The sequence below is a fragment of the Adiantum capillus-veneris genome, chromosome 15, assembly GCF_014529385.1.
Source record: "Adiantum capillus-veneris isolate H3 chromosome 15, ASM1452938v2, whole genome shotgun sequence".
Classification (NCBI taxonomy): Eukaryota; Viridiplantae; Streptophyta; class Polypodiopsida; order Polypodiales; family Pteridaceae; genus Adiantum; species Adiantum capillus-veneris.
The window spans coordinates 15,858,187-15,884,096 of record NC_140945.1 but is presented as its reverse complement, the minus strand read 5'-3'; the positions used below and the strand labels follow the sequence as shown (position 1 = coordinate 15,884,096).

At 42.2% G+C, this 25,910-nt stretch overlaps 1 protein-coding gene across 2 annotated transcripts in view; it reads right to left on the bottom strand.

Annotated features, from left to right (window-relative positions):
* Nucleotides 1–10,324: 10,324 nt before the first annotated feature.
* Nucleotides 10,325–25,910, bottom strand: part of LOC147440320 (NAD(P)-linked oxidoreductase superfamily protein) — a 51,603-nt gene continuing 36,017 nt past the window's right edge. The window contains exons 5-10 of one of the 2 annotated variants that reach the window (XM_086530107.1): nt 23,840–23,957; nt 11,729–11,864; nt 11,411–11,589; nt 11,057–11,323; nt 10,804–10,876; nt 10,325–10,715 (exon numbers count right to left, since the gene is read on the bottom strand). In XM_086530107.1, the coding sequence (XP_086386233.1) occupies nt 11,087–11,323; nt 11,411–11,589; nt 11,729–11,864; nt 23,840–23,957 (670 nt within the window). In that variant the 3' untranslated portion in view covers nt 10,325–10,715; nt 10,804–10,876; nt 11,057–11,086. Of the gene's footprint in view, nt 10,716–10,803; nt 10,877–11,031; nt 11,324–11,410; nt 11,590–11,728; nt 11,865–23,839; nt 23,958–25,910 lie in introns of both variants that reach the window. The other variant, XM_086530106.1, reaches the window with a different exon arrangement.

Below are 25,910 nucleotides of genomic sequence, written 5' to 3'. Positions count from 1 at the left end.
TTTTGCACATGAGAGAGGAAGTCAAACTCCTTATAAGGCCCCTTTGTGAGTCCAAATTTTCCCTAATGTTAGATACCTGTCACCCATTATGTGTTGTATAATTCTAATTAGATGTGCTAATGATTGCTTGGCAGGAAAAAGTCCCCGTTTTCATCTACAAGAGTCTTCTTCGCATATCCTCCTCAATTAGTATCTCAAAGTTGATGTACAGCTAGTTTTCCTTGCAATAATAAAATTGACATTAATAAGAAATTATTGTTTGTATTACATGTAGGGATGCACACACAACTTGGAGAAGATGAAGAAGCTCAAGGTATACAATAGACAATGTGTTGCTTAGTGTGCAAATAGAAAGATAAGCTAGCCCTAGAATGATGGATGTATATACAATGGATGGGAGAAAAACCTCCTAGTGAGGAAAAAAGTGCCCCAATGGTCCTAAGTGTGCTCACACACATCACTACCACCTATATGGTAACACTTCTCGTGATAAGAAACTTAAATTAGAAAATTTAATTAAAATCTGAAAGATTATAATGTTTTTTGTTAATTAATTGTAGTTTTTTTGAATATCAATGTAAAATTAAAGTCTTAATTTAGATTTAAATTATAATTATTAAATTTATGATTTTGAAAGATTTTTATTTTGTTATCAAATTGTATTAAGTTTATGTATTGAATTTAAATTTAGGATGTATAATTTTTAATCTAAATTCAAGTGTTTGACTCACATTTTTAAATTTCATTTAAATTAAAAAAATGATATTTATATTTGTAATTTAAAGTCAAATTTTATAAGTTTTGATTTATGTTTAGTATTCATTTCAAGTTTAAAATTTAGACGCAATTATGCTTAAGTTTAGTTTAAGATTAACATTTTGGTTAGATTAAGATTTTGAGTTAGTTTGGTCGTTTAAGTTCACTTAGGATTAGCCGCTTAGGGTTTATGGTTCGATCGCTTAGAGCGAACCGCTCCAAACAATCTGCTTAAAGCTAGCCGCTACGAGTTGGCCGTGTAAAGCCGCTTAGGATTGGCTGCTCTAAACCAGCTTAGGGCCGTGTTGGTTTGATTGTTTTAGTCTGCTTAGGAGTAGCTGCTTAGGATTAGCGGCTTATGGTTTGGCCGTGTAAAGCTGCTTAGTATTGGCCATGACCCACTCTAAATTGGCTTAGAACCACATTGATTCTGTTGTTTCCGTTTTCTTAGGGCTAGCTGCTTAGGGTTAGTGACATATGGTTTAGCCGCTAGGGGTTCACTATGTAAAGCTGCTTAGAGTTGGTCACTCTAAATCGGCTTAGGGTCATGTTGATCTGGTTGTTTTAATATGCTTAGGACTAGCTACATAGGGTTATGGGCTTATAGTTTGTAGGCGCTAAGAGTTGGACATGTAAAGCCGCTTAGGGTTGGCCACTCTAAACCGGCTTAGAGCCGCATTGGTTTGGTCATTTCAATCCGCTTAGGGTTAGCAGATTTTGGTTTGGCCACTTAAGGTTGGCCATATAAATCTGCTTAGGGATGATAGTGTAAAGACGTTTAGGGTTGGCCACTCTAAACCAACTTAAGGCCACGTCAGTTTGGTGGCTTCAATCCTCTTAGTGCTAGTTTGGTCTCTAGGAGTTAGCCGTGTAAACCCGCTTAGTGTTGGCCGCTCTAAAACAACTTAGGGCCACGTTGATTTGGTCATTTTAATTTGCTTAGAACTAGCTGCTTAGGGTTAGCTTCTTTTCTTTTGGATGCTTAACATTGGTCATGTAAAGCCTCTAAGGGTTGGATGCTCTAAACCAACTTAGGACTGTGTTGGTTTGATCGTTTCACTTCGCTTGTGGTAGCCACTTGGGGTTAGCAACTTTTGGTTTGACTGCTTAAGGTTGGCCATGTAAAGCCAAATAGAGTTGGCGCTCTAACCAGCTTATGGACGCATTGATTTAGCCATTTGAATCGACTTAGGGCTAGCCTCTTATGGTTAACAACTTTTGGTTTGGCCATTAGTAGTTGGCTATGTAAAGCCGCTTAAGGTTGGCAGCTCTAGACCATCTTAGGGCCACATTAGTTTGGATGTTTCAATCTCCTAAGAGCTAGCCGGTCAGGGTTAGTGGCTTTTGGTTTGGCCGTTAGGAGTTGGCCATGTAAAGCCGCGTAGGGTTTGCCGCTCTTAACCGGCTTAAGACTGCATTGATTTGGCCATTTGAGTCCGCTTAAGGCAAGTGGGCAAGCAATATGTGAAGTGGCAAGCACAAAAGGCAAGAGGGAAATCTAAAGTCTAATTGCGTTTTTAAGAGAAAAAACGCAAACAGACTGCAAAAATGGCTTTCTCTCTTGCCTTTTGTGCTAACAAGAACGCTTCAGACCTGCCCAAACCAACAAACAATAAGAGGGAAAAAATGGAAAGAGGGCAAGCTGTTTCTGAAGTGCGTTTGTGTTTTCAAGAGAAAAAATGCAAACAATTTCCTAAATTGGCTTGGCCTCTTGCCATTTCTATTTTTTGCTTCTCATATACCTTTGCCCAAACCATCAATAGGGAAGTGATAAGCCGCGTGCGAAGATAGAAGTACAAACGGAAAAAGGACAAGCCGTTTTTGAAAGTCCTATGGTATTTTTCTCATGGAAATACAAATGAAGTTTAGAAACGGTTGTCCCTCTTTTCATTTGTGTTTTCCGTTTTGTATATGGCATGCCCAAATCTTCAATAGAGACAAGGGAAGTCCATGTACAAAGCGGCAAGAAGAAATGGAAAGTGTGCAAGCCATTTCTGAGGTCTGTTTGCATTTCTAAGAGAAAAACTACAAACGGACTCTAAAAACGGCTTGCTCTCTCATCTTTTGTGCTAACAACAATACTTATGGCTTGCTAGAGCCAAAAAAATATAAGAGGGATATCTTACAAAGCCGCAAGCAAAAATGGCAAGTGTGCAAGCCATTTGTGAAGTCCATCTGCATTTTTAAGAGAAAAAATGCAAACGACCTCCAAAAATGGCTTGCCCTCTTGCCGTTTCTACTTGCCACTTTGCATATGGCTTGTTCAAACTAATAAAGAGGAAAGTGAGCAAGCCGTGTGCAAAGCGGCAATCACAAACGACAAAAGGGCAAGCAGGTTTTGAAGGTATGATTGCATTTTTCTCATGGAAACTCAAACAGACAGAAAAATTGGATTGCCCTCTTGCCGTTTGTGTTTTTTTTCTTAACATATGGCTTGCCTAATTCATCAATAGGGACAAGGGCAAGCCGTGTGAAAAGCAACAAGCAGAATGAAAAGTACACAGGCCGTTCTTAAACTCTGTTTGCATTTCTAAGAGGAAAAAACACAAACGGACTCTAAAACGGCTTGCTCTCTTGCCGTTTGTGCTACTAAGAATGCTTACGACTTTGTCCAGACCAACAAATGGCAAGAGTGCTAGCCATATACAAGGCGACAAGAAAAAATGGCATGTGCAACCCTTTGTGAAGTTTGTTTACGTCTTTAGGAGAAAAAACACAAGCGAACTCCAAAAATGGATTTCTCTCATGCCATTTGTGCTTGCCGGTTTGCATATGGCTTTCCCAAACCATCAAAAGAGAAGTAAGCAAGCCATGTCCGAAGTACCGAGCACACGGCGCAAAAGGGCAAGCCGTTTCTAAAGGTTCGATTGCTTTTTTTTCATAAAAACGCAAAAGGATATCATAAGCAACTTGCCCTCCTAGTGTTTGTGCTTGCCACTTCATATATATAGCTTTCCCAAACCATCAATAGGGACAAGGGAAAGCCGTGTGCAAAAAGGCAAGCAGAAATGATAAGTGTGCAAGCTCTTTCTCAAGCTTGTTTATGTTTTTAAAAGAAAAAAGAAAACGTACTCCACAAATGACTTTCTCTTTTGTCGTTGTTGCTAACAAAAGTGCTCACAGCTTGCCCAAACCAACAAACAACAAGAGGGCTAGCCATATACAAAGCGGTGAGAAAAAATTACACGTTTATGAAGAAAGAGAGGTAGTTTTATTCCAATCGAGAAATGTGGAAAGGGGTTTTTTTATTAGGCTTTGATCACACATGATATAGAGGATTTCTTATGGTGCACCCCCCAAGATGCAACATAGCTTCACAAATCTTCAAACTACTTGTTATATGAAGATGAGTGTTGGAAACACGAGACTATTCCCATAGCAAGAAGGTTATCAAACCTACCAATCAAAAGTTTGACACTTGGAAATTTAAGCAAAGAAAATTGAGAGAACAACGTGTGCTTCTTTTTTATTACTTTGTGACAAGTCTCTATGCCTATATTCAATTGAACTATATGTATTTTAAACATTTGTACGTCTGTTTTGTCATTTCTTTGTATCTAGGCATGTAGAAATAATAATAGGAATTTAAGATACAAACAAGAATAATTCTGACAAATAAAAAATACAAAAATATATACTAACAGAAAAATTTATTTCAAAATCACAATTAAGATACAATGTTTTTTTTGTAAGTCAAAACTAATGATAATTAGTAAGGCCGAGTTTCTTATCACATGAGAAGGCAAGTGGCTACCTATGCATGGTGTTTAACAATTGTCCATTGGCCCCCTTCAACACTGAAGGCAGATTTTGGACATGGGAGAAGGATACAGTCCTCTATGCTTTAAGTATCTCTGGGGAGGATTGTGTTAACTTCCCACCATGCTTACGTATGGTTGTTTTATTTGTTTTGTTCAATAAAACATATCTACAAAAGTACAAACATGTGGGCAACTATCTCAAGATAACAAATTCACCCTTACTGATCATGGTGGCATTATTTTTTCCCAAAGTATTGCCAAGTACATGGTCAAGAGGACATGCTTTGGGATGTGTAGCACATGCTCTTGGTTGTTTTAAGGTGATGCTTAGCAAGGGCTTCTTTCCAAATGTAGTCTATTGGAATGCAGTTCAAGGAGGATGTCTCAAGTAACAACTGGGAAGTCTAAACTAGTAAAATTGCTTGAAATAGAAGACTAGTTCTCATAGCAAGTAGACATCCTTGCAAAATGATATTAAACCTACCAATCAACTTTGACAATAGGAAATTCAAGCAAGAAGGATTGTGAGAACATGGTTCACTTATTTTTTACTACTTTGCTACAAGTCTCCATGCCTATATTCAATTGAATTGTATGTCTTTTAAAAATTTGTGCCTCCATTTTGTCATTTCTTCGTATCTAGGTATCTAGGTGTGTAGAAATAAGAACACTAAACTTAAGAAACAAGCAATCGTAGTATTGACAAAAAAGGAAAGAAAAAGCCTTTAATATATAAACTCACGAAAATTTATTTCAAAATTACAATTATGATGTAATGCTTTTTTTTGCATTTGGACATCGGAGAAGGGCATACTCCTCTATGATTTATCTCTAGGGAGGATTGTCGTGTATAATTCTAAAAAGACATGTACAATTAATATTTGATTGCATGATAAATAAGTCTTTGAAAGGTAGTAGGTAATGCGTTTGTCAACATAACAAACATAACCCTATGTGAAAAAATATCTCATTTAAGTTGTGATGTCATTTTGTGCTGGTTCTATGAATGAATAGCAATTGTTTATTCATTGGTTATAACTAGAAAGTCATTTAAGCATCTCAAGTGAATAGCCCAATGTGTTCCTAGTTAACTTAATGGCATGTTCCTAGTTAATTTAGCATGTTTATGGATAGGGAAATTTGTTGTGGGGGTCACTTAAGGCCCCAACCAATATTTTAGTGCATTGTAAGCCCCGTTGTAACCATTCATTAATTAATTGCCCTGTTGGTTGATTCAACAATTCTTTCTCTCTCTCTCTCTCTCTCTCTCTCTCTCTCTCTCTCTCTCTCTCTCTAAGAGGAAAATGGTATAGCCTTTCTATCACCCAAGTTTGGTAGATTGGTTATGTCATTTCCCTCTTGAATAGCAGGTTTTGAGTTCCAACTCTCCTCGTTGGCTAGATCTTTAAGGTCTCTTGGGATAGTTTCCTGCGACGTTAAAACTCTCTTCTTCTTCTTCTTCTCTCTAGTGTGCATTCTCTCCCTTGCTTTACGCTTTCACATCGTCGACTTTGACTTGGTAACAGAGCCTAGTGGGACAAATGGCACGTGTTGAAGAAGGAGGTGACAGCCAAGTGGCTTGTGTGGATCGTCTTGGCGTCATTTTTGTAATGTTCTAAAATGCTAGTGAAGAGGGCAGGGGGGGCCAAAGCTACTAGTAGGAGTCGCCGGCTAAGAAGTTTGTGGTTTAAAACATGAGACGAAGGTGCTCTTTTGGAGGGCCGGTTCTTTTGGCGAGCGCGTTTTGACACACAATGCATAAAGCACTTATGATAGCGTTCTATAATTCTTAGGGTAGCACGAAGCGAGCTGTTTGGACAAGTGACACGTTCCACCTCTTCTTGGCTTGCATTCTGAAACGCACGTGGTAACATCTCTATACGACAGGAGGCCCTTTGGAATGGCTTGAGATGCTTGACCTTTAACACTCTATCTGGAGATCATAGTGGACATATGTAGGAAGACCAAATCGATGAAGCTACCATGGACACCCCAATAGTAAGTCTACTTCCCGATACACCTCAGATTTGCAACCACCAACCTATACTTGAGAAGGATTCCAAATTGAGAATTGGTTGCATCATAGAAAATTGAACTATAGATCACACTCCTACCAAGAAGCCCCATTCGTGAAATGTGAACACATCACATCCAAGATTTCCGAGATGATAAACTTTTGGAACATATTCTATCCATGATCCGGCTAACAACAATAAACTGCATGCACATCCGTAGTGTTTTGGATACGTCATGTTGGTTCCTTGAAGAATGCATGTGCCATGAACCCCGACTCACGAGTTCAAACATCGATGACTTGAACTACGACACATGGGTTCAAATCATTTATACTAGGGAGCTCCTTTTACCCCTCTTTGCCGCTCACAAGCCTCTCTTTTGGGATGAAGCACACGGTGGCAACCTCCATATGGCTAGAAAACTGGAGCCGAGGCCACTGTGGTTGCTACCACATGAGCCATACCATCTTCCACAGTGGAATTAATGTCTCTGATCTCGTCGTCCTTGCCTTCACCTTTGTCCTCTTGCAAGCTCTGGCATTTTCCTTTGGCTTTACATTCCCAAGCCAAACAAAGCCTCTTCTCATAGTTATAACAATGGTTCTTTGATCTTGTGGGTACCAAGGCAAAAAATTGGGCACTAGTCACATCACTTTCCATAGCCATGTTGGTCAAAACTAGTTACTATAGAAACAGAAAGCTCCACACACAAGGCCCTTAGCTCCATGACCTCGATCAGGTAACCAAACCCTTCAACCACCTTTCTATCCACCAAGCTAGAACCCCCCCTCCCCCTTGGGTAGTGTTCTCAAAACGCTATACTAAAGGGTAGTGCAAATTAACCACAATCGCTCTCATTGAGCCCAACCCGATCGCCATTGCTGAAAGCGTCTCAAAACACAGTCGTCATGGGCTAGAAAGCAAGGAAACTACTACAACACATTGTCGGTGCCTTGCTACATAGGCATTACAATCCTGATTCAATTAAACTGAGTAGTTAACCTTTGGGTGCACCAGTTCTCTTAATCAAAAAGAAAAATGGTACTTATCATTTGTGCATTGACTATAGAGCAATTAATAAATTCATGATAAAGAATCATTTTCTTATTCCTCGTGTTGATGACTTGCTTGATAAATTAAGTGGTGCATCCATTTTTAGTAAGATAGATCTTAAATTTGGATATCATCAGCGCGTATGATAAAAAGCGATTTTCATAAAACTACGTTTTGAACACAATTTGGTCATTATAAATTCCTTGTAAAAATACCTTTTGGTTTAACAAATGCACTGCTATATTTTTACGCATGATAAACCGCATCTTTTTAAAGCATCAAAATAATATTGTAATTTTCTTTGATGACATTTTTGGTTTAGTAAGAATGGAAAAAAATATTATGCACATTTGGATTTGGTTTTGAAATTTTTGCATGAAAATCAACTTTATTCAAATCCTGAGAAGAGATTTTTTTTTAACTCAATCGGCTAGGACAATCTCCAATCATAGAGATTCATGGAATATTTACAAAATTTCAAGACATAGACTAATGGTGCTTGTTCTCAATGCCCAGTTCTAAGGGAAGAGCTTGACAATAATTCAATTGAAGTGGAAAGCTCGTCTTGTGCATCTTCATAGCTACCATTGTACAATAACAAGTTAGATTATGTTCAAGCACGTAGAGGCAAGAAAGTAGTAAACTCCTTAAACAAGGATCCAATTATGCTGGCATCAAAGTTTAATGTGCTGCTACTGTTTTCAAACCAACTAAACTTGTTAAAATTGTCCCACTAAACGTGCTATTGCTTATGCTACTTGTGTGGGATATCGTCATGGTCATTTCATTAGCAGGTACAAGTGATTTGTTGTGGGGTGTACTTAAGACCCTAGGCTACCTTATAAGTGCACCCTGAGCCCTCATGTAATTAATCATTAATTCATTGCCTAGTTGGTTCAAGTCTCTCTCTCTCTCTCTCTCTCTCTCTCTCTCTCTCTCTCTCTCTCTCTCTACGCTTTTACATCGTCGACTTTGACGTAAGCTTTTATTAACTGCAATTCTCTCTAAGACATGCTAGATGAATGGAGGGGATAATTGTCTCGAATCATCATTGTAAATACTTTCTTGAGATTGACACATACTCTCAACGTACCCTTTTTCCTTTAGCATACTATGATTGGGGGGACCCACAAGATGCTCAATATCAAAGATAAACTTAGCATCTCAAGTTCTCTATCTCCTCCTTAATCTTCTTAGCAAAGGTCTCCTTATATGTGTTAGGCCTTTGGCAATTGTATCTTTACACATTTAAAGTGTGATTTGAGATATCTTAATTGTATGACCAAGTAGATACATCTCGATATTCTTTCAAGAGTTCTTATAGAACTCGTTCTCTTCACGAGATAGATCAATAGCTATGTAACTTGGCTTTGGTTCTCTCCAAGACTTGCTAGTAGATATTTTGGTCTATCATAAGACTTACCAAGCTGTCTATCTATTCTCTCATAAAGTGTTGCGCCACACCTTAAGTAACATACTTTTTATTGGAAATCCAATGTATAATCATGCTGTGCCAAGTGAGTCAAAAGAATGAGTTTTTCATCTTAAAATATTTAGGCAAATAAAAAGAAACACATTATTAGGACAAATCCTTATGATTTATTTGCTTCAAACGTACGTTACATAGAGGGGTTTCGAAGAGTGGATACCCCAAGACTTCTTGTAATGTGATGGTACATTGAGATCTTCCTTCTTTGTCTCATCCTCACTCTTCACATCAGTAGTGCAAACCTCCCCATTCGTGCTCAGATGTGTGTAGATAGGGGTTAGGTTATAACCATAGACCTCCATATAAGGGTTTTAGCCTATATGGAGACCTTAAACAACACTGATGTGGCTAAAAGGTAGAAAATATACACAACAAAGATTGCCTATGTGAATTCCAAAGGGGTAGATATGGACCTTAAACGACACTAATGTGGCTAAAGGTAGAAAATATACACAGCAAAGATTGCTTATGTGATGGTACAATACTAAGATTGGGTCACATTGTAAATATTACCCCTACAACAGTCAATCCTATGACTTTTATAAAAAAACAAGTGCGACCGATTAAAATTTTATGGACGTATTGTTATGTAGCCACGTTTGGAATGTGGTGTTTAATGGACTAGTAAGGCATAGAACATTGATGTTCAATTGAACTCCCAAGAGAATCTTTTCTGACAGTGTAGACCTCCGAACTACAAGAGTGGACAGAAAATATTAGTCCAAAACCCAATTACAGCTGTCCACAACAAGAATTACATGGGAACATAAAAGAGTTTGAACATAATTGTCAACAAAACAAGACTTTTATCATGAGGTTAACCACCATTCATATTCAATTAGGTTGCCTCCAGGACGAGACCTCCGGACATGTTCATTGATCTTCAAAGCTTCCTTCCCAAAAGTTCATATTTGATGTCCTGTCTCATATTGATGCTCCAAGGGCCAGCTATGTAGCAAAAAGAAATTCTATCTCTGGTGATGCTGAGCATGCTACGAAGTTTAAAGACGCTATCAGAGGCAGCATATGCAATGAAGGTAGTTAAAAAATTCTGCAACGTACAGCCCCGTCAATGGTAGCTATCAGTATTAGGGACAGTATCATATAATCTATATTTTGTTCACTACACTGCAAACAACTCAGCCCTCTGAAAACACATGCATCATTCTGGAGTTCTGACATCACCGAAAGTGAGTGCTTGCGAGTTCTAAGAGCTCAAATTGTCAAAAATCAGATGGATGCAAGCAGGCTATAATAACCCCTCACGACTTGTATGCTTGATCATAAAAGAGTTGATATAAACCATGTATGCTATAGAAGAACCTTACCTACGTCCTACAAATTGGCATGCTGAAGCACCCAAAAAAAAGTCCATGTAATAAGTTGCCTTGCCATTTCAAGTGTAAAACAATTTTCGTTCATGTTTCCCCTTGCAAGAGGCTCAAAGCAATTCTATGAACACCATAGAAATGTGTTCACACCATTCTAAGAATCGTGGAGCCACAAAAAATGAACTTCACCCAGTGGTTCTCTCTTTTAAAGAAGAAGATGCTGTCTTGTGCAGGAGCTCTGTATTCACTAAGATATGGCCAGTGAACTGCTCCCATCGATACCAATGATGCTTCAGCAAGTGAAAAAAGCCTGCATAGCAATGACGAAATTTTAGGTTGATTTGATTTTTTTAAAGAATGCAGAGCCTAGTGAATTTAGAAGAGACAAAACGCCTTACTTCCCTCGTTTGTCAGAACAGAATTGATATGCTATTGGATTATGTTAAGTGATACGCTAACCAGTCTTTGTATCTGCAAAGACAATATCATTGAATTAATTACCTAACAGAAGTAAATGACAGTGTAGAGAGTCTCTCTGCAAGAGCATGGCATGCCGCAATGCTCACATCCCTTTAGAGGACTAAAAGAAACAATCAGAAAAAAACAAGAAAAAAAAAAAACTTAACTGTGCTTTATACAGAGGGCGACAACCTGACATAAGCTACTAAGCATGCAGACCCCTTAAATCAATGCAGGGTCCCTGTGGGTTGAAAAGATGTCGTGTATCTCAGACATTATCTCAGCTGGAAGAGGTCTTGGCAACGTGTATGTAGACAAATTTTCCTTGAGTTGTTCCATTGTGGTTGCACCAATGATTGAGCTTGTAACAAATGACTGATCCCTCACAAATGCAAGAGCAAGCTGTGCAGGGGTCAAACCGTGCCGACGGGCCACCTCAGCATACTTCTTCACAGCCTCCTGTATAAAGAAGACTAGGTAGAGTTAAAACATCGCAAATATGAATTTCAATTGCTTCAACGACATGCTTAAAATCTGTTCACTTACATTTGCTTGTGACTTCAAATATCGGCTCATGTAGCCAGGAAACAAGCCAAGGCGCCCACGTTTTGCTTCTTGACTATCCTTATCGAGGTACTTCCCACTCAAAATACCTCCAGCTAGTGGCGAATATGCCAAAAGGCCCACATTGCAACATTGTGGTTGACAGACCTCCACCAAATTGCCTGTGTACAATGATTGAATCTTAACATTTCAAGAAAACTTTTCAAACGCTAACTTAAAACCTCCTTGACATACCTTTGCAGGGATCTTGCATCGCAGTAACATTTTTTCAAGAGCGTCAATCTACTTTATAAAATGTACCTTCAAATGCACAGCGTACTATAAGACTGTAGCTGTTTTGGATGCTTATGATTTTGGGTAAGCCAAGAGTAGTTGCTAGGTGCACAAACTCCATAACTCCAAAGGACGTCTCATTTGAAACACCGATGTATCGAACCTGATCAGTTTTTGAATACACACATCAGGAATGAGAACAGTATCTCCAGCTCATAACATTTCGTTTTATTACAAGCTAAATTACATCCATCCTTGCTTCCACTTGGTGGATTAATCACATCAGCCAGCAGTTGCCACAAAAATAGTTATGACAATCTGAGGAATCACACACACACACACATCCAAAAACAAATGCATAGCACTATCATGTATACCATTGGCGAGGCATCTTTTTTGTGCAATTTTCAAAATTAGATTCTCAGCTGAAACAAGCACAAACAGGTACAGACTTGCTGCTGCTCTATCCTGATATCAACGATTATACTTGAGTTACCCTGGACAAGGCCACCATTGTAAAGTGCTCTCCCATACTTCTTCAATCTGAGATAGGTCATCTCTCACAAACCTTTTTTTTTTGGGGTAAATCCATTATAAATTAATCACTGGGAAACCTCAGAGCAAGGAAAACCCACCCATAAGGAATAAGTACAAGAGATGCCATAGTTCAATGCGAACTATGACAAGATCAAAACATGTTTATGAACAAGGCATACAAGGAAGGATCAATGTCTTCAAAAGAGAGACTATCATACAAGGATTGCTGAAGAGAATCTCAGAAAAAAGAGAAGGCCTGTAGAGGTGGTTCTCGAAAACAAAGTGGTTTCAAGCCTGCCATACTGTCCAGAGAGCCCAATATCGCAGCCAATGAAAAAAGGCCGCATAAGGTCTGAGCCAAGTAGCAAGGATGCCAAATATTTCCCAACTGTAAGAGAAGTAAAACACGCTTGAAGGCGGCCTGCAATAAAATCCAACAGCTGACGAGTGGCAGGACAGGTCCATAGCAAGTGTCCTACCATTTCCTTGGTAGCCCCACACCTTGTACATCGAGAGGATGCAACTTGACGCTTTGCCAACACCTCCCTAGGTAACACTGCAAGCAAGTATCTCCAGAGGAAAAGCCTACTCTTTAAAGGAAGTTTGCTTTTCCAAATGTCGCTGAGTCTTTTTGTCCACCATGACTGACGTTTATGCATATTCCATATAGCATTCGCATAGTCATGAATCCAAGGGGAAGGAAAGAGAAACACACAAACCCGTTGTAATGATAAAATGCCCCGACCCGGTATATCTTTGTGTAAGACTCCAATCTTTCAATCGGTCCATGCCATGAGAAGAAGAAATGGGCTGAACATGTCCTTTAATTTTCACCACAATGGACGATGATGAGGACCCAAATCGAATTTCGCTGAAGCGGCCACAAAAGACAATACATGACCCGTATCATCTAACACACCTTGATAAAATATACTCCTTTTTTAGCCAAGAAGTAAGCCTTTCTAGGTTCTTGCAAAGCTAGAGGCTCATCAAAGACTACTCCAATGGATACTTTCCAAAATTCAAGTGAATTAGGACCAATAGGCATGTGCAGAGTCCAATGCTCAAAAGATGAAGACGATAAGTGAACACACATATCAGCCAGCATGAGAGCCTATGGTTTCTTTTGAGAGACGAAATCAAGTAGCAGCATTGATTTCCGTGCCAGCACATGATATCGTATATTAAGAATGTTCAAGCCACCATGTCGCTTAGGAGAGCATATTCGATGGACAGCCATAAGATGAATGCTCTCTCTATGATTAGATGTTTTCCACAAAAGATCCATTGCCAATGACATGAATTGAGCAAGGTCCGATTTTGTCCACATAACCAAGGGCAAAAAGAACTGTATGTAAGCCATAATAATTGCTTGAACAATCCTTAAGCATGCATGTAATGGCCAAGGAGAAAGCTTCAAATACTCAATCTTTTGCATCACCCGTTGAGACATTTTAGAACAAGAGACTTGCCAGCCTATTGAATATCCCAAGTGCCACGCCACCGATGATTCATTAGAATCTCCCCGGGCCATATGTCCTTATGCCATGAGTGTGCTTTAAGAGCCAGGAGTTCGGATTTCTTAAAGTTGACAAACAGGCCAGCCGCCGACCCAAATAAATCAGCCACTTACATTAGTTTCTTAACATCCAGCTGATCATTACCAGGCATAAATATGGAGTCATCTGCGGAGGCTTGCGCTATGAAGGACTTGCCCGCAGGCAAATCCAGCCCATGAAGTTCCCCAGTTCACATTAAATTATCCAGATACATCAGCAGGGGGTGTGTGGCCATTGCATAAAGTAATGCACTCAAAGGACATCTCTGCCTAATAACTCCCAACTTGGAGTAAGCTAGGAATCGAGAATCGATGAAGCATAAATGTCTTTATACAACCAATAGACGACCTGCTGAAACCTTTTACCAAAGCCTAAACAAGCCATTGTCATAGCAAGGTAATCCCAGCTGACTGTATCAAAGGCTTTTGCAATGTCAACCTGAAGCACTAAAACATCCTCATTTGTATACTTAGCATACTCCATTCCGATATACATATTTACCAGATTATTGTTGATCTCTCACAAACATAAGGAGGGGGCATTGGAGACACTTCCACAATGTACAGAGAGAGAAAGCTATTAATATTGATGTGTAATATAGCTGTGTCCCTGATGGTGAGGGGGTAGTTGCACATGGCAGAAATACTAGCCTTTGGAATATCGCTTGTAGAGCAAGTTTTATCAAAGAAGTTGCCTCCAACTTGTATTGCCAATAAACCTGGTTGTAAGAAGTCACAAAATATGGCCCTTTCAAGTGCACCCATGTATTTGGCGGGTGCTACTCACTAGGTGATGGAAGACATCAAACTTTTGATTTTCAGCACAGCAAGGTTGGGGAGGGGGGGGCAGCTTGGTCTTATGTGTCCTCTTGCCTCACAAACAGTGCCTGTGTGTCCCCCTGCCATGCATGAAGGGCTCGCGCATCCACCAGCAATGCAAAGTGTGTGTCCATCTGTCACGGAGCCTAAGCCTGCCAAGTCAGCAAGCTCCTCTCCATGTCAACAAACACCTTGCCATGTCAGCAAGCACCTCTCCGCCTTGCCTCTCACTAGAAGCTCGTTGCCACATCACTAAGCTGCTCAAGCTAAGTTCGCTTAGTCAGCAATTTGCGACATCTCAAGATTGCTCAGACTGTCAAGCTGCCCACAATTTTCTTTAACTTGCCAAGATTGTCATGATCAAAAATAAGTTTGGCAAAATTAACACAACCAGTACGCATTATATTCTGGGAAAAGGATTTTAAGCACCTAGGCATCAGTGGATTCCCTCGCATAAGGTACAAAGTCCATAGCGGCCACCACAAAACCGACCAATGCGTATTCCCCGAGATAAGTGGCAGCACTGCCAGAGTGAATGTTCCCCCAGCACTTGAATAGTGTGAATGGGCAGTACTTCAATATTCGTGAGAAAAAAGTTGTAGTAACAAACACTATCATTGCTAGGCATACACACACAATAAGGGATTCCACAAGAGGGGCTGCACATTACTAGACATTTTCTCGGAGCCACCATGGGCAAATTGCAGATTTTCGTTGACAAATTGTTTAATTCAATATTGCACATTTTTATGGACCTTGTCAATATTAAGGAATTAGGAAAGTTAGACACATTAAACAAATTCAAAAATTTGGAAAATTTTAGTAAATTGTTCAATAAGAAAAACTAGAAATTTATCGATCTATAGAGCTGATGGGATTAGATAAATCATGTCTAGAAAGGAAGAGAAAAAGAGTAATGAGGAGGAAGAAGGAAGGGGAAAGAAGAGAAAGAGAAGAAGAAAAAGGAGGAGGGGGGCAAGAAGAAACAAGAGAACAAAAGAGAGGGAGAAAGAGGAGGAGAAAAAGAAAAAGTAGATGAACAAGAAAAGCAGCAGCAGCGCTGTTGAAGCCACTAGAAGCAGTCGTGCAAGAGAGAATAGCGACACTTATACCTGTGGATCCTCCCAGCAGCCTCAATGCAATAGCTAGCACGAGTTTGCCACCCGATCTGGAACCTGCTACCCCTGACCTAGATGCTGCCGCTAACCCGGCTGCAATATCCATGTCTACCACAGAGGAGGCTTTGGGGTTAGGCGACACCATCAAGGATCACACCAGAGGAAAAAAGTGACCTCTGCATCAATTAGTCCCAAATGCGACCTCTCCCGCAGCTAAACCTTCAGCGAAAGCCAAAGCACTCTCTCCGTTAGAAGACTTATCCTTCAAGAAACGCCCCCCGGCTGGCTGCAGGAAGCATATGCCAACTTCCCCATTGATCAGACACCAGTCATGATGTTTCTATCCTCCAAGAGGATACTTCTTCTTAGACGACACAAAAACCATGCACAAGACCAGTCAACGAGGTCAACCTTGGCGACACAAACAACCCTAGACCTGTTCTCCTGGCAGCTTGGGCAGGCATCGTCGCTCCTATGGAGCATTCTAAGTGGTTGTCCCCTATGGTGATAGCTCCCAAGAAACAATCCAAAAAAATCTGGGTCTGTGTTGACTTCAAAGCTCTCAACAACGCGACCATACAAGATGGGTTTCCAACACCATTCACTGAAATGAGTCCTAGAGGAATGTAGCTGAGCATGCACTGTACAGGTTTATGGACGGGTTCAGTGGCTACAATCAAGTGGCCATCCATCCAGACAACCAAATCAAGACAGCATTTGTGAACGCAATCTTCTGCTCCCTATTCACCGAGCATCTCAAGATCTTCATGGATGGTTTATCCACCTCCTGTGCTCAATGTTCTACCCCTCTTGAAAACTTGGATGAGCATCTGTCAGAGTTGTCTTCTATATTCCAAACGTATCTAGACTCCCGCCTTAAGCTACATCCAAATAAGTGTCACTTTCTGTAACATTAGGTATGCTTCTAGGCCATGTTGTGTCTGCTAAGGGCTTGGCTCCCGATCCAGAGAAGGTAGTTGCTATAGCTTGTACAACTCATGCTCTTCTTTCGTCTCATTAGGCACACGAAGGCTATCTATGACTATGTATGAGAAATGGCTCCCAGGAGCACCTCTCTCTGAAGTGTGGCTCGTCTCTCTACACTCATCATACCAACTATTCTGGGTCATACTCCCACAACACATCGTCTATGCCCGTGTTGGGTGTGTGGGTATGCCTCTACTACAGCATCATGTAAAGTCTCTATCAATATCTAGGTAAGCTCCTCTAATGGGCGTCTTGGCTCCTTTGTGGCCAGGCGTCTGTAAATACTATCCATGTAAACAGAGTTAGTCTCCAATTTAAAAGTGTATCTAGATGCGTAGATGCATGGGCCAGCAGCACTGTACTAAACTGTAAAATCCTGCTGTAAATGTGAGGAGGGGGTGATCTACTGCTACCCCAACAGGCCTAGGGAACTGTAAAATCCTGAATAGATGTGACCGAGCCATAACATAGTCCACCGTGCTAGTCCCATGTCTGTGAGGAAAACAAGTGAGCCCATTTGCTTGCTGGAAATCTATGTAGGCCATTTAGGATGGCCAATCCATGTGCAGTCCCCATGTCTGTCAAATATCTCGCATATTCATTATGCACCACATCCTGGAGCACATGGCTAATCCCATATCACTGACATCCAGCTTTCTTAACATCTCCTCTGAGGTATCATAGAAGGTTGTTTGAGAGTGGCACGTCCTGGCATTGAAGTCCCCTAGGAGGATGACATCCAAATCTCTAGAGAACTCCCATATGTCCTCATCTAAAATCATGTATGTTGAGAGATGTGCTCAGGGGAAAATAGCATATTGCAATATAAAGTGTCCTCCCCATTTCCGCTCTCACCCTGAGCCACATATATCTAGCATGCTCATCTCTGCGAACAATACGAATGAGAGGGTGCAACTCTTCCTTGAATAAAACTGCTACACCTCCTGACCCACGTCCTCTATGCTCTAATCTCACCTATTGTCTACAAGTGGTCTCCCAATGGTATCCCGTCACTCTAGGCATGTGACACCGGGAGTGTGACGTGTCTCAAGAGAAGAAAATAATGTCTCTTTCCCTAAACCTATCCTCAAATGCACTGACATCTAGCTTCATTGATCCATTATAGTTCCATAGTGCCGTTTTGACACTGGTCCCATAGGTCTTGCACTGACATGCAGAGCGTCTTTCCAAGATTACCACTTTCCCTCCCTTATAGAAAGCAATTTTTCCCTTCTCCCTCCCAATCTTGATTTCAGGCATCAGCTCTTGCATGTGTGCAATTTGCACTAAAGAGAGTTCATTGTCCACAAATATCCCAATTTGTTTAAGGTTGGCTTCTTCTTCAAGAACTCTCTCCTAGTTTCCACAGTAGGGAGCTCTTTCCTTGGAACTTCCTTCCCGACGGGCACCCCCATCTCCTGTAGTCTGCGCATCAATCGAGCTCTTGGTACCATGTCAAATGCTTTGTGAAAATCCACAAAGCTACAATAGATCTGTCTCCCATGTGCTCTGCCCTCCTCAATGATGGCCCTAAGTGTTAGAATATGATCAAGAGTGGAGAAACCCCTCCTGAAGCCGGCCTGACCCTTTGCTCGTACACCCTCGCCCTCTGCCCAATTACTCAAGTGTTGCTCCAGAATAGATGCATACAACCGTGCCAATGTGTGTCCAACCATAATAGTGCGGTAGTTCCCAGGCTCTGTAGGGTCACCAGCCTTGAAGATGGGCACAATATTAGACAACCTCCAAGTCTCAGGTAATCCCTCACACATGGCACGATTGAACAACACTGCGAGAATGTTAGGTGCAGCAGAATGATTGTTTGCGCTTTGCTCAAGATGAGTGCTCCGAACTGTGCTCAAGGTTCCTTTTAGTTCTTATGGAAGGGAGAGCCTTCCGTTCTTAATGGAAAGTGCTATGATCACAACAAAGTGAATGGACACTTTGCGTGTAAGTGTATGAGACAGAGAGATAGAGAGAAGAGAGATACGACACCAGAGACATTGTAAAACCCTCCTCCGAAGGCCCCACTCTCGTCGACGAGAGTGGTCTACTATTGATTGCACAATCTGGTACAAATGGTATACATGAGACTGATGCAAGTCTAGGCTATGTCGACGATGACGACGGTGATGACGAAGTCGACCTAAGGGCTGAAATCTGCAATCTTTCTACTGCTGTCCAAAAACGCTATGGGCTGAAATCTGCGACTCAGCCAAAAACGCTGATTTTGGGGCTGTTTTCTGTGGATCTTTGACGCTGAAAATCTGTAGGTTTAGGGCTGAAAACTGAGGTTCCTAAATGCTGAAAACTGATGTCTTTACCGGCTGAATCTGCTACTTCTTGTGGGCTGAATCTGTAAACCTTGCGGAAACTGACCGTGCGGCGAGGAACTGCTGCGGGAAGGTGAGATCTGCAAGATTCGGGACTTGATCTACGATGTCTGACTGCTGAAAAACGCCATGCTGATGCAGATCTAGGCGAGGGTGCTTGATGGAGAAAACGCTAGGGGATGTTCTTGCTTGGGGGGAAGTACCGCCAAGTTCTTGTTGAGAAGTTGCCTGTTGAGCTTGGCTCTTGTTGCCTCTTCTGCCAAATAGTGCTAGCTGTAGTTTGCTTATATACAAACTTAGCAAAATTGCCCTACCTACTTGTTAGAAAGTCACTTAAATTAATAAGTAAGAAATGTCAAAAATAGGAAAAATAGGCTAAATGCACTGGAAAATTCCCCTGATGGAATCTGATGGATTCTGAAGGGAATACTGATGATCGTGCTGTGTGCAACCAGAGGATATGCATCTATTGCTAAGTGACTGGGCATGCACGGTCTACGAATAGACTCACAAAAGTGCCAAATCACTTCTAATCTAGACTTGACTTGACTGAACTGAACCCTGATCATGCTGTAGCTTGTCCACGAACACATAGGGTTGGATGTGTCACGTGACATCCCCTCCTTTTCAAAGTGAGGTACTGGTACCGAACTGTATGGCATCGAGGGAAATCGCCAATAGCATCCGGAATCCTTGAAAGGACTCTTCGCCGGCCCACTCTGATGTGTGGGTCGTGCGATACTTGAACTTCATAAAGGTCTGCAACGCTTGCTTCTTTGGGCCGCGCCGAAAGCGACACAGTCTTCTATGGATCCTTCGATGCTTCAACTTCGTCGAGAGTCATGCTTTTTCCTTCTTCAAGAATCTCCATGGCTGAAAATTCTTGAAACCACTTCCAACACAAAAACATGAACATACACATTCCATGTAAAGTGAATGGAAAAAATCTTGTCTTCTCTAAAGAATGTATACAATGTAGATAAACATAGAGACGGAGTGACAAACCGTTCATCAAACACATGCAAACAATGAGATCGAATCTTTTCTGTTTGATCGAAATCAATCAACTGTCGCAAATCACAATGGAAATGCGCATGCTTGGTGCTCATACTTTCATGTGCTCTTTCTGCGAATGTGTCATGCCAAGAAAGAGACATGGAATGTGACTTCCTTGCATACATACCTTTCAGCTTTTCATGAGAAATCCGCATACATTCATGCTCATCCATGAGAGAAACGTGCTCAACATACAATATGTCATGCCTAGGAAAAGGGATCACATAAAGACGCTGACTAAAATACAAGAAACGATCACGAATGAAACACTCAAACAATGCGTGCGTATCAATCATGCGAACACATAATACTTTATGTGAGGATTCTTTGGACCTAGGCTCGAGAGCCAAGATCGGTTCTTCCTGAATGATCGAATCGTCCTGTGGGGGTTCTTTGGACCTCGACTCGAAAACCAAGATCGGTTCTTCGTGATTGATCGAATCTACAGCGAGGTTAGCTTCGCTAGAAAAAGCATCCACTAACACATCATCCTTGTGAACAATCACATCATCTTCATGAAAATCCTCATACTCGTGAGAAATCACATCTTGATCATGCAAATCATCATGCTTGTCTGTATCATCCCAATCATTATGCTGATCATTGTCAATCAAATCATCATGCAAGTCATTCTCAATCAAATCATCATCATGCTTCACACAATCATGCAAATCCTGTGTATCATGCGTTGGAGAAGAAGAGACTGAGAGAGTCTCCTTTTCCCGAATCTTTTGTATCTATGCCTGAGCTTGAGAAAAGAGTCGCAAGAACTCTTCCCTGTGTTGGTTGCTCTTTCCTTTGACGGCGGCTGCCATTCTTTCTTGGTATCTACGCTCCATTTCTGCTTGTCTTTCGGCTCTTCTTTCTACGTGTCTACGTTCCATTTCTGCCATTCTTTCTTTGCATTCACGATCAAATTCTTGCCATTCTTTCTGCATTTCTTGCTTCGCATTCTAAGTTCTGTTTCAGAAACAATTGCTCCAAAGCCTCCATAGGAGTTAGTACAAACCTTGATGTAGATGGGGAAGGGTCAGAAAAACCTCCTGGTGGGAAAAATTCTTCTTCGCCTCTCTCATGCTCATCACCTCCAAGCGAAGTATCCATTCCGCTTCAACTGATGACCATTCTGAAGTCGTGGTTCTTGTGGGTTCTTGTGGTCTTGGTTTCTTAAGTTCACGAGGAACTTGGGTTCTTGAGGTTCTTGAGGTTTTCTTTCGCTTGCAAACCGTGTTTGAGAAGGATCTTCTCTTCACCCGAGTTCTACTCCTTTCCGCGAGCGCACCCCTTGGCGGCCTTGCGCTCACACCAAGGTTGCTTTTTCCCACCTCCCGTTGATTGACCGGCCGCTAAGTGCACGGTCCGCTGTCAATGAGTGAAAAGAGACACGAGGGGAGGCTGGACAAGCCCTTCTTTCTTGGGATTCCTGTCACTCTTCAAAAAACACGATTAGGAATTGACACGCCCAAGCAAACTTGGGTTCGTGCAACCGCAACAAGAAAAAAAAATTCTTGTGATTCTTGTGGTTTTTTCCTTGAGTGATACAGAACACTGCCAAAGCTCTGATACCAATGTTAGGTGCAACGGAATGATTGTTTGTGCTTTGCTCAAGATGAGTGCTCCGAACTGTGCTCAAGGTTCCTTTTAGTTCTTATGGAAGGGAGAGCCTTCCGTTCTTAATGGAAAGTGCTATGATCACAACAAAGTGAATGGACACTGTGCGTGCAAGTGTATGAGACTGAGAGATAGAGAGAAGAGAGATATGACACCACAGACGTTGTAAAACCCTCCTCCGAAGGCCCCACTCTCGTCGGCGAGAGTGGTCTACTATTGATTGCACAATCTGGTACAAATGGTATGCATGAGACTGATGCAAGTCTAGGCTATGTCGACGATGACGATGGTGATAACGAAGTCGACCTAAGGGCTGAAATCTGCAATCTTTCTACTGCTGTCCAAAACGCTATGGGCTGAAATCTGCGACTGAGCCAAAAACGCTGATTTTGGGGCTGTTTTCTGTGGGTCTTTGACGCCGAAAATCTGCAGGTTTAGGGCTGAAAACTGATGTCCAGGAACCGTATATAATGATGTCGCATATTGGCTCCACACATCAGGTGAAGTAAACACTGGGGGAGGGAAGTGCTCATGGAAGAGTCGCCATGCCTCTCCTGAGTCCCTACTCAAGAACATCTGATATAAGTCTCGCTCCATCTGAGCTAGGTAAGCTCGCTTCTTCCGTCGCACAAGGCATAGGAAAGCAATCCGAGACTGTCTGTAAGTGATGACTCCTAACAGAAGATCCCTCTGAAGCTGGGCTCTCATCTCTCTGCACTCCTCATCATACCAACTATTATGGGGCATGCTCCCAGAATGTCGTCTCTTGCCCGCCGGCTGAGTGTGTGGGTATGCCACTGATGCAGCCCCATGCAGTGTCTCAGTCAGTAGAGTGGATCAGCCTCTGGTGTAAATGTATAGCGGGTGTGTGATCTGCCTCCTGATGTCTGGGTTGTACTACACTGAAATTTAACGGACAGTGTCAAGAGAGCATGATCTACTGCTATGCCCACAGGCCTGGCTTCCACTGTGAAATCCTGAATGCAAGGGACAAAGCTCGGTTGTGTCATAACATAATCCACTGTACTGACCCCATGTCTGTGTGGAAAGCATGTGAAACCGGCTGCTCCAAGAAATCGCTGTAAGCCATTAAGTATGGCCAATCCATGTGTAGTCGTCATTTCCATGAGATATCTCCCATACTCCGTCTGCTCTATGTCATTTGAGCATCTGTCAAGTCCCAACTCACCCACATCCAGCTCTCTAAGCATCTCATTTGAAGTGTCATAGAAGACTGTCTGCGAGTTGCCTGTTCGGGCATTGAAGTCCCCTAGGAGAATGATATCACCATACCTAGAAAACTCCCATATGTCATCATCTAGTATAGAGAAAGGCGACTGCCCTCTGATGCAGCATACACTGATGTACTAGGAGGAAAATAACATATGGCAATATATAGGAATCGACCTGATGACTGACCTACACGTAGAAAGACAACTACGCGTAGGATGACTAACCTACGCGTAGAATGACGACCTATGCGTATGGTGTCTGTTGACCTACGCGTATGATGACCCTCCTACGCGTATGGAGTAAAAGCGCCTACCTGTGTGAATGATGTTGCCGCCTATACGTATGATGATGCCGCCCGTGCGCTCTTGCCGCCGTCTACGCGTATGATGTCTCCATCTGCATTGTTTCCGCCTACGTATCTGACCGCCATCTTCTGCTATCCAGCTAGGGGGCAGCATCGCGAAGGGGGGGGGGGGGGGGGGGGGGGGGGGGGGGGGGGGGGGGGGGGGGGGGGGGGGGGGGGGGGGGGTGGGGGCGCAACAGCAGGGGGCAGGGGGCTGCAACGCGCAGGGGGCAGGGCTGTAGGGGGTGACACGAGCAGGCAGGGGCGTGGCAGACAGGGCGCGAGCAGGAAGGCAGGGGCGGGGCAGACAGGGTGCGAGCAGGGGGTCAGGGCGTGAGCAGGAGGGGGTGACGCGAGCACGAGAGAGAGAGAGAGAGAGAGAGAGAGAGAGAGAGAGAGAGAGAGAGAGAGAGAGAGAGAGAGATGGTTCGGAGGGGAAGCGAAGATCCAGGCTGAACAAGAAGAGATAAGCTCCTTGCTGCTTTAAATCGACCAGTTTTTTTAAATTAGATGATTGCAATAAGTGATAGAAACAACATGTACCTTGCCTTCCTTGATGACATCATGTAGTGCTTGTAGTTGTTCGGAGAAAGGGACGCTTTCCCTCCATTTTGATGGATCATACAAGTACTCCCCAAAAAGAGGAACATAACGATCTGGCCTGAGAAACAAGTTCAAACGACACCACACAATATATCCAATCAGAGAGGCAGTTTATAGACACCACGTGTTCATGCAGCTCGTGTAGATTTGCTAAAACTATTTGGAAGAATTGGAGAGAGCCCAAAGAAAATCAAAAAGGAGAGAAGAAGGAGCCATGACCGAAAATGCTGAATCTAAATTCTGTGATAGTGCCTTATAATTGCCAAAGATCTTGACTATATAAAACTAGAAGTAGAAGCCCTCTAAACACAGAATGGTCTTAAGGGGAAAAAAAGAGCTTTTTGCTCATCGAGTGTGTGCATTTGTAACAGAATGATGATGTGGCATGTGCTGTGTAAAAACACACACATGTCACAGAAATATAAAGAGAACATGGACTGCTGGAGTGGCAGAAATGATGAAGTGGCCAGTGCTAACATGGTACGCATAGGGATGTGATGGCGTGGCATGCTTGCACTGGCAATTTCTACGCAGTTATTTTATGTGAGCTCCATGTGGGATTATTTGTGGCAAGTTGCTTTTTGAAACATTCAATTGTTTATAGCCATTGCTTTTGGTCCAAGAGCTAAAGTACGTGGCCTGCATTTCAATCATATCTAGATTCAGTGTGTGGGCTCATAGAGCAATTATGCACATTTTTGCTGAAAAATACATTGAACAAATACCACCAGGGACGCCTGTGTGGGGGCATTGCTTCTGAGAAGGGAACACAGCTCTTCCAAGGGAAGGAACAAAGGGAACCGCACGATTAAAGGTACCGAGGCATATAATTCCAAAGATATCACATCTCTTTGGCGACAGCAGATGCTGCAGCAGCAGTGGTGGCAACAACAATAGCTTTTCAAGTAGCAGCACAGCATGTGGTTGGGAGATTTCCCAACTACCCAGGGCATATTGGTTAGAGTGCCTCCTTTCATAAGAGGACAGTGGAGAGTGTACTTTGCGATACATCAACAAAGACATGGTGGTTCCAAATTGCATTTGAATTTGCATGATCTTCTGAAGTGGATGTGTTGTTGGAGATGGTTAGATGTGGTATATACCCTTGTACCTGTTCTCCTAAGAAGGTGCTGAGTTTCATTCTATCCAGCCATATGTGGCCTTTCGATGTTAGTTGGAGTAGCTCTTGGCTAGAGGTGGTAATGTGATGTGGATCCTGCACGAGCTTGTCTTCTTTTCCCGGTTTTCCACATATTGCCTTGTTTACAGGGGCTGATGGTCAAGAATTCCGCAAGGAGGATCATTGTCTTACCTATGCTTCAATGGAACAGTTTGATTCATGATATTGGCTGGAAGGTTTTGGCTTAAATGGAACAGTTTGATTCATGATATTGGCTGGAAGATACTGCGACTACCTCGATCCAACCAGTTCCATCCGAGACTGCAGAGCACCTAGCCCATCTCAAATTAGACCCATGCATATTCTTCAAGGAGTTGCTAGCACCCCCATCTCTGATGTATACCACACTACACCCCCAAAATAGTATAGGATGATGTTAGCTAGAGTGCATGTCATACTTGTATACAATTTGATGATGCCAATGCGCTCTGACTGTCAGTGTAGATAGTGTTGGCAGTGTCCTGTCCAACACCCAAATCAGCCATAAGGCGTCTGAGCCATTCACACTTAACCGTAGCTATGAAGACTGCCCTGTACTTAGCCTCACAACTCGAAGTGGCCACAGTAGGTTGCTTCTTGCTCAACCATGATATACATGATCTGCCAAGCATTAAACAAAAACCACTTGTGGACACTCGCGTGTCAGAACAACCAGCCCAATCTGAGTCCGAAAAAGCATGTAAGTCTGGCGGCAATGATCCCCTCTTGGGATAAAACAAGCCAAGATGTAAAGTGCCACTAAGGTAGTGAAAAATCCTCTTGACAACCTGCCAATGCTTAGACCTTGGGCTATGCATAAATCTGCTAACCTGTGAGACTGCAAACTGAATA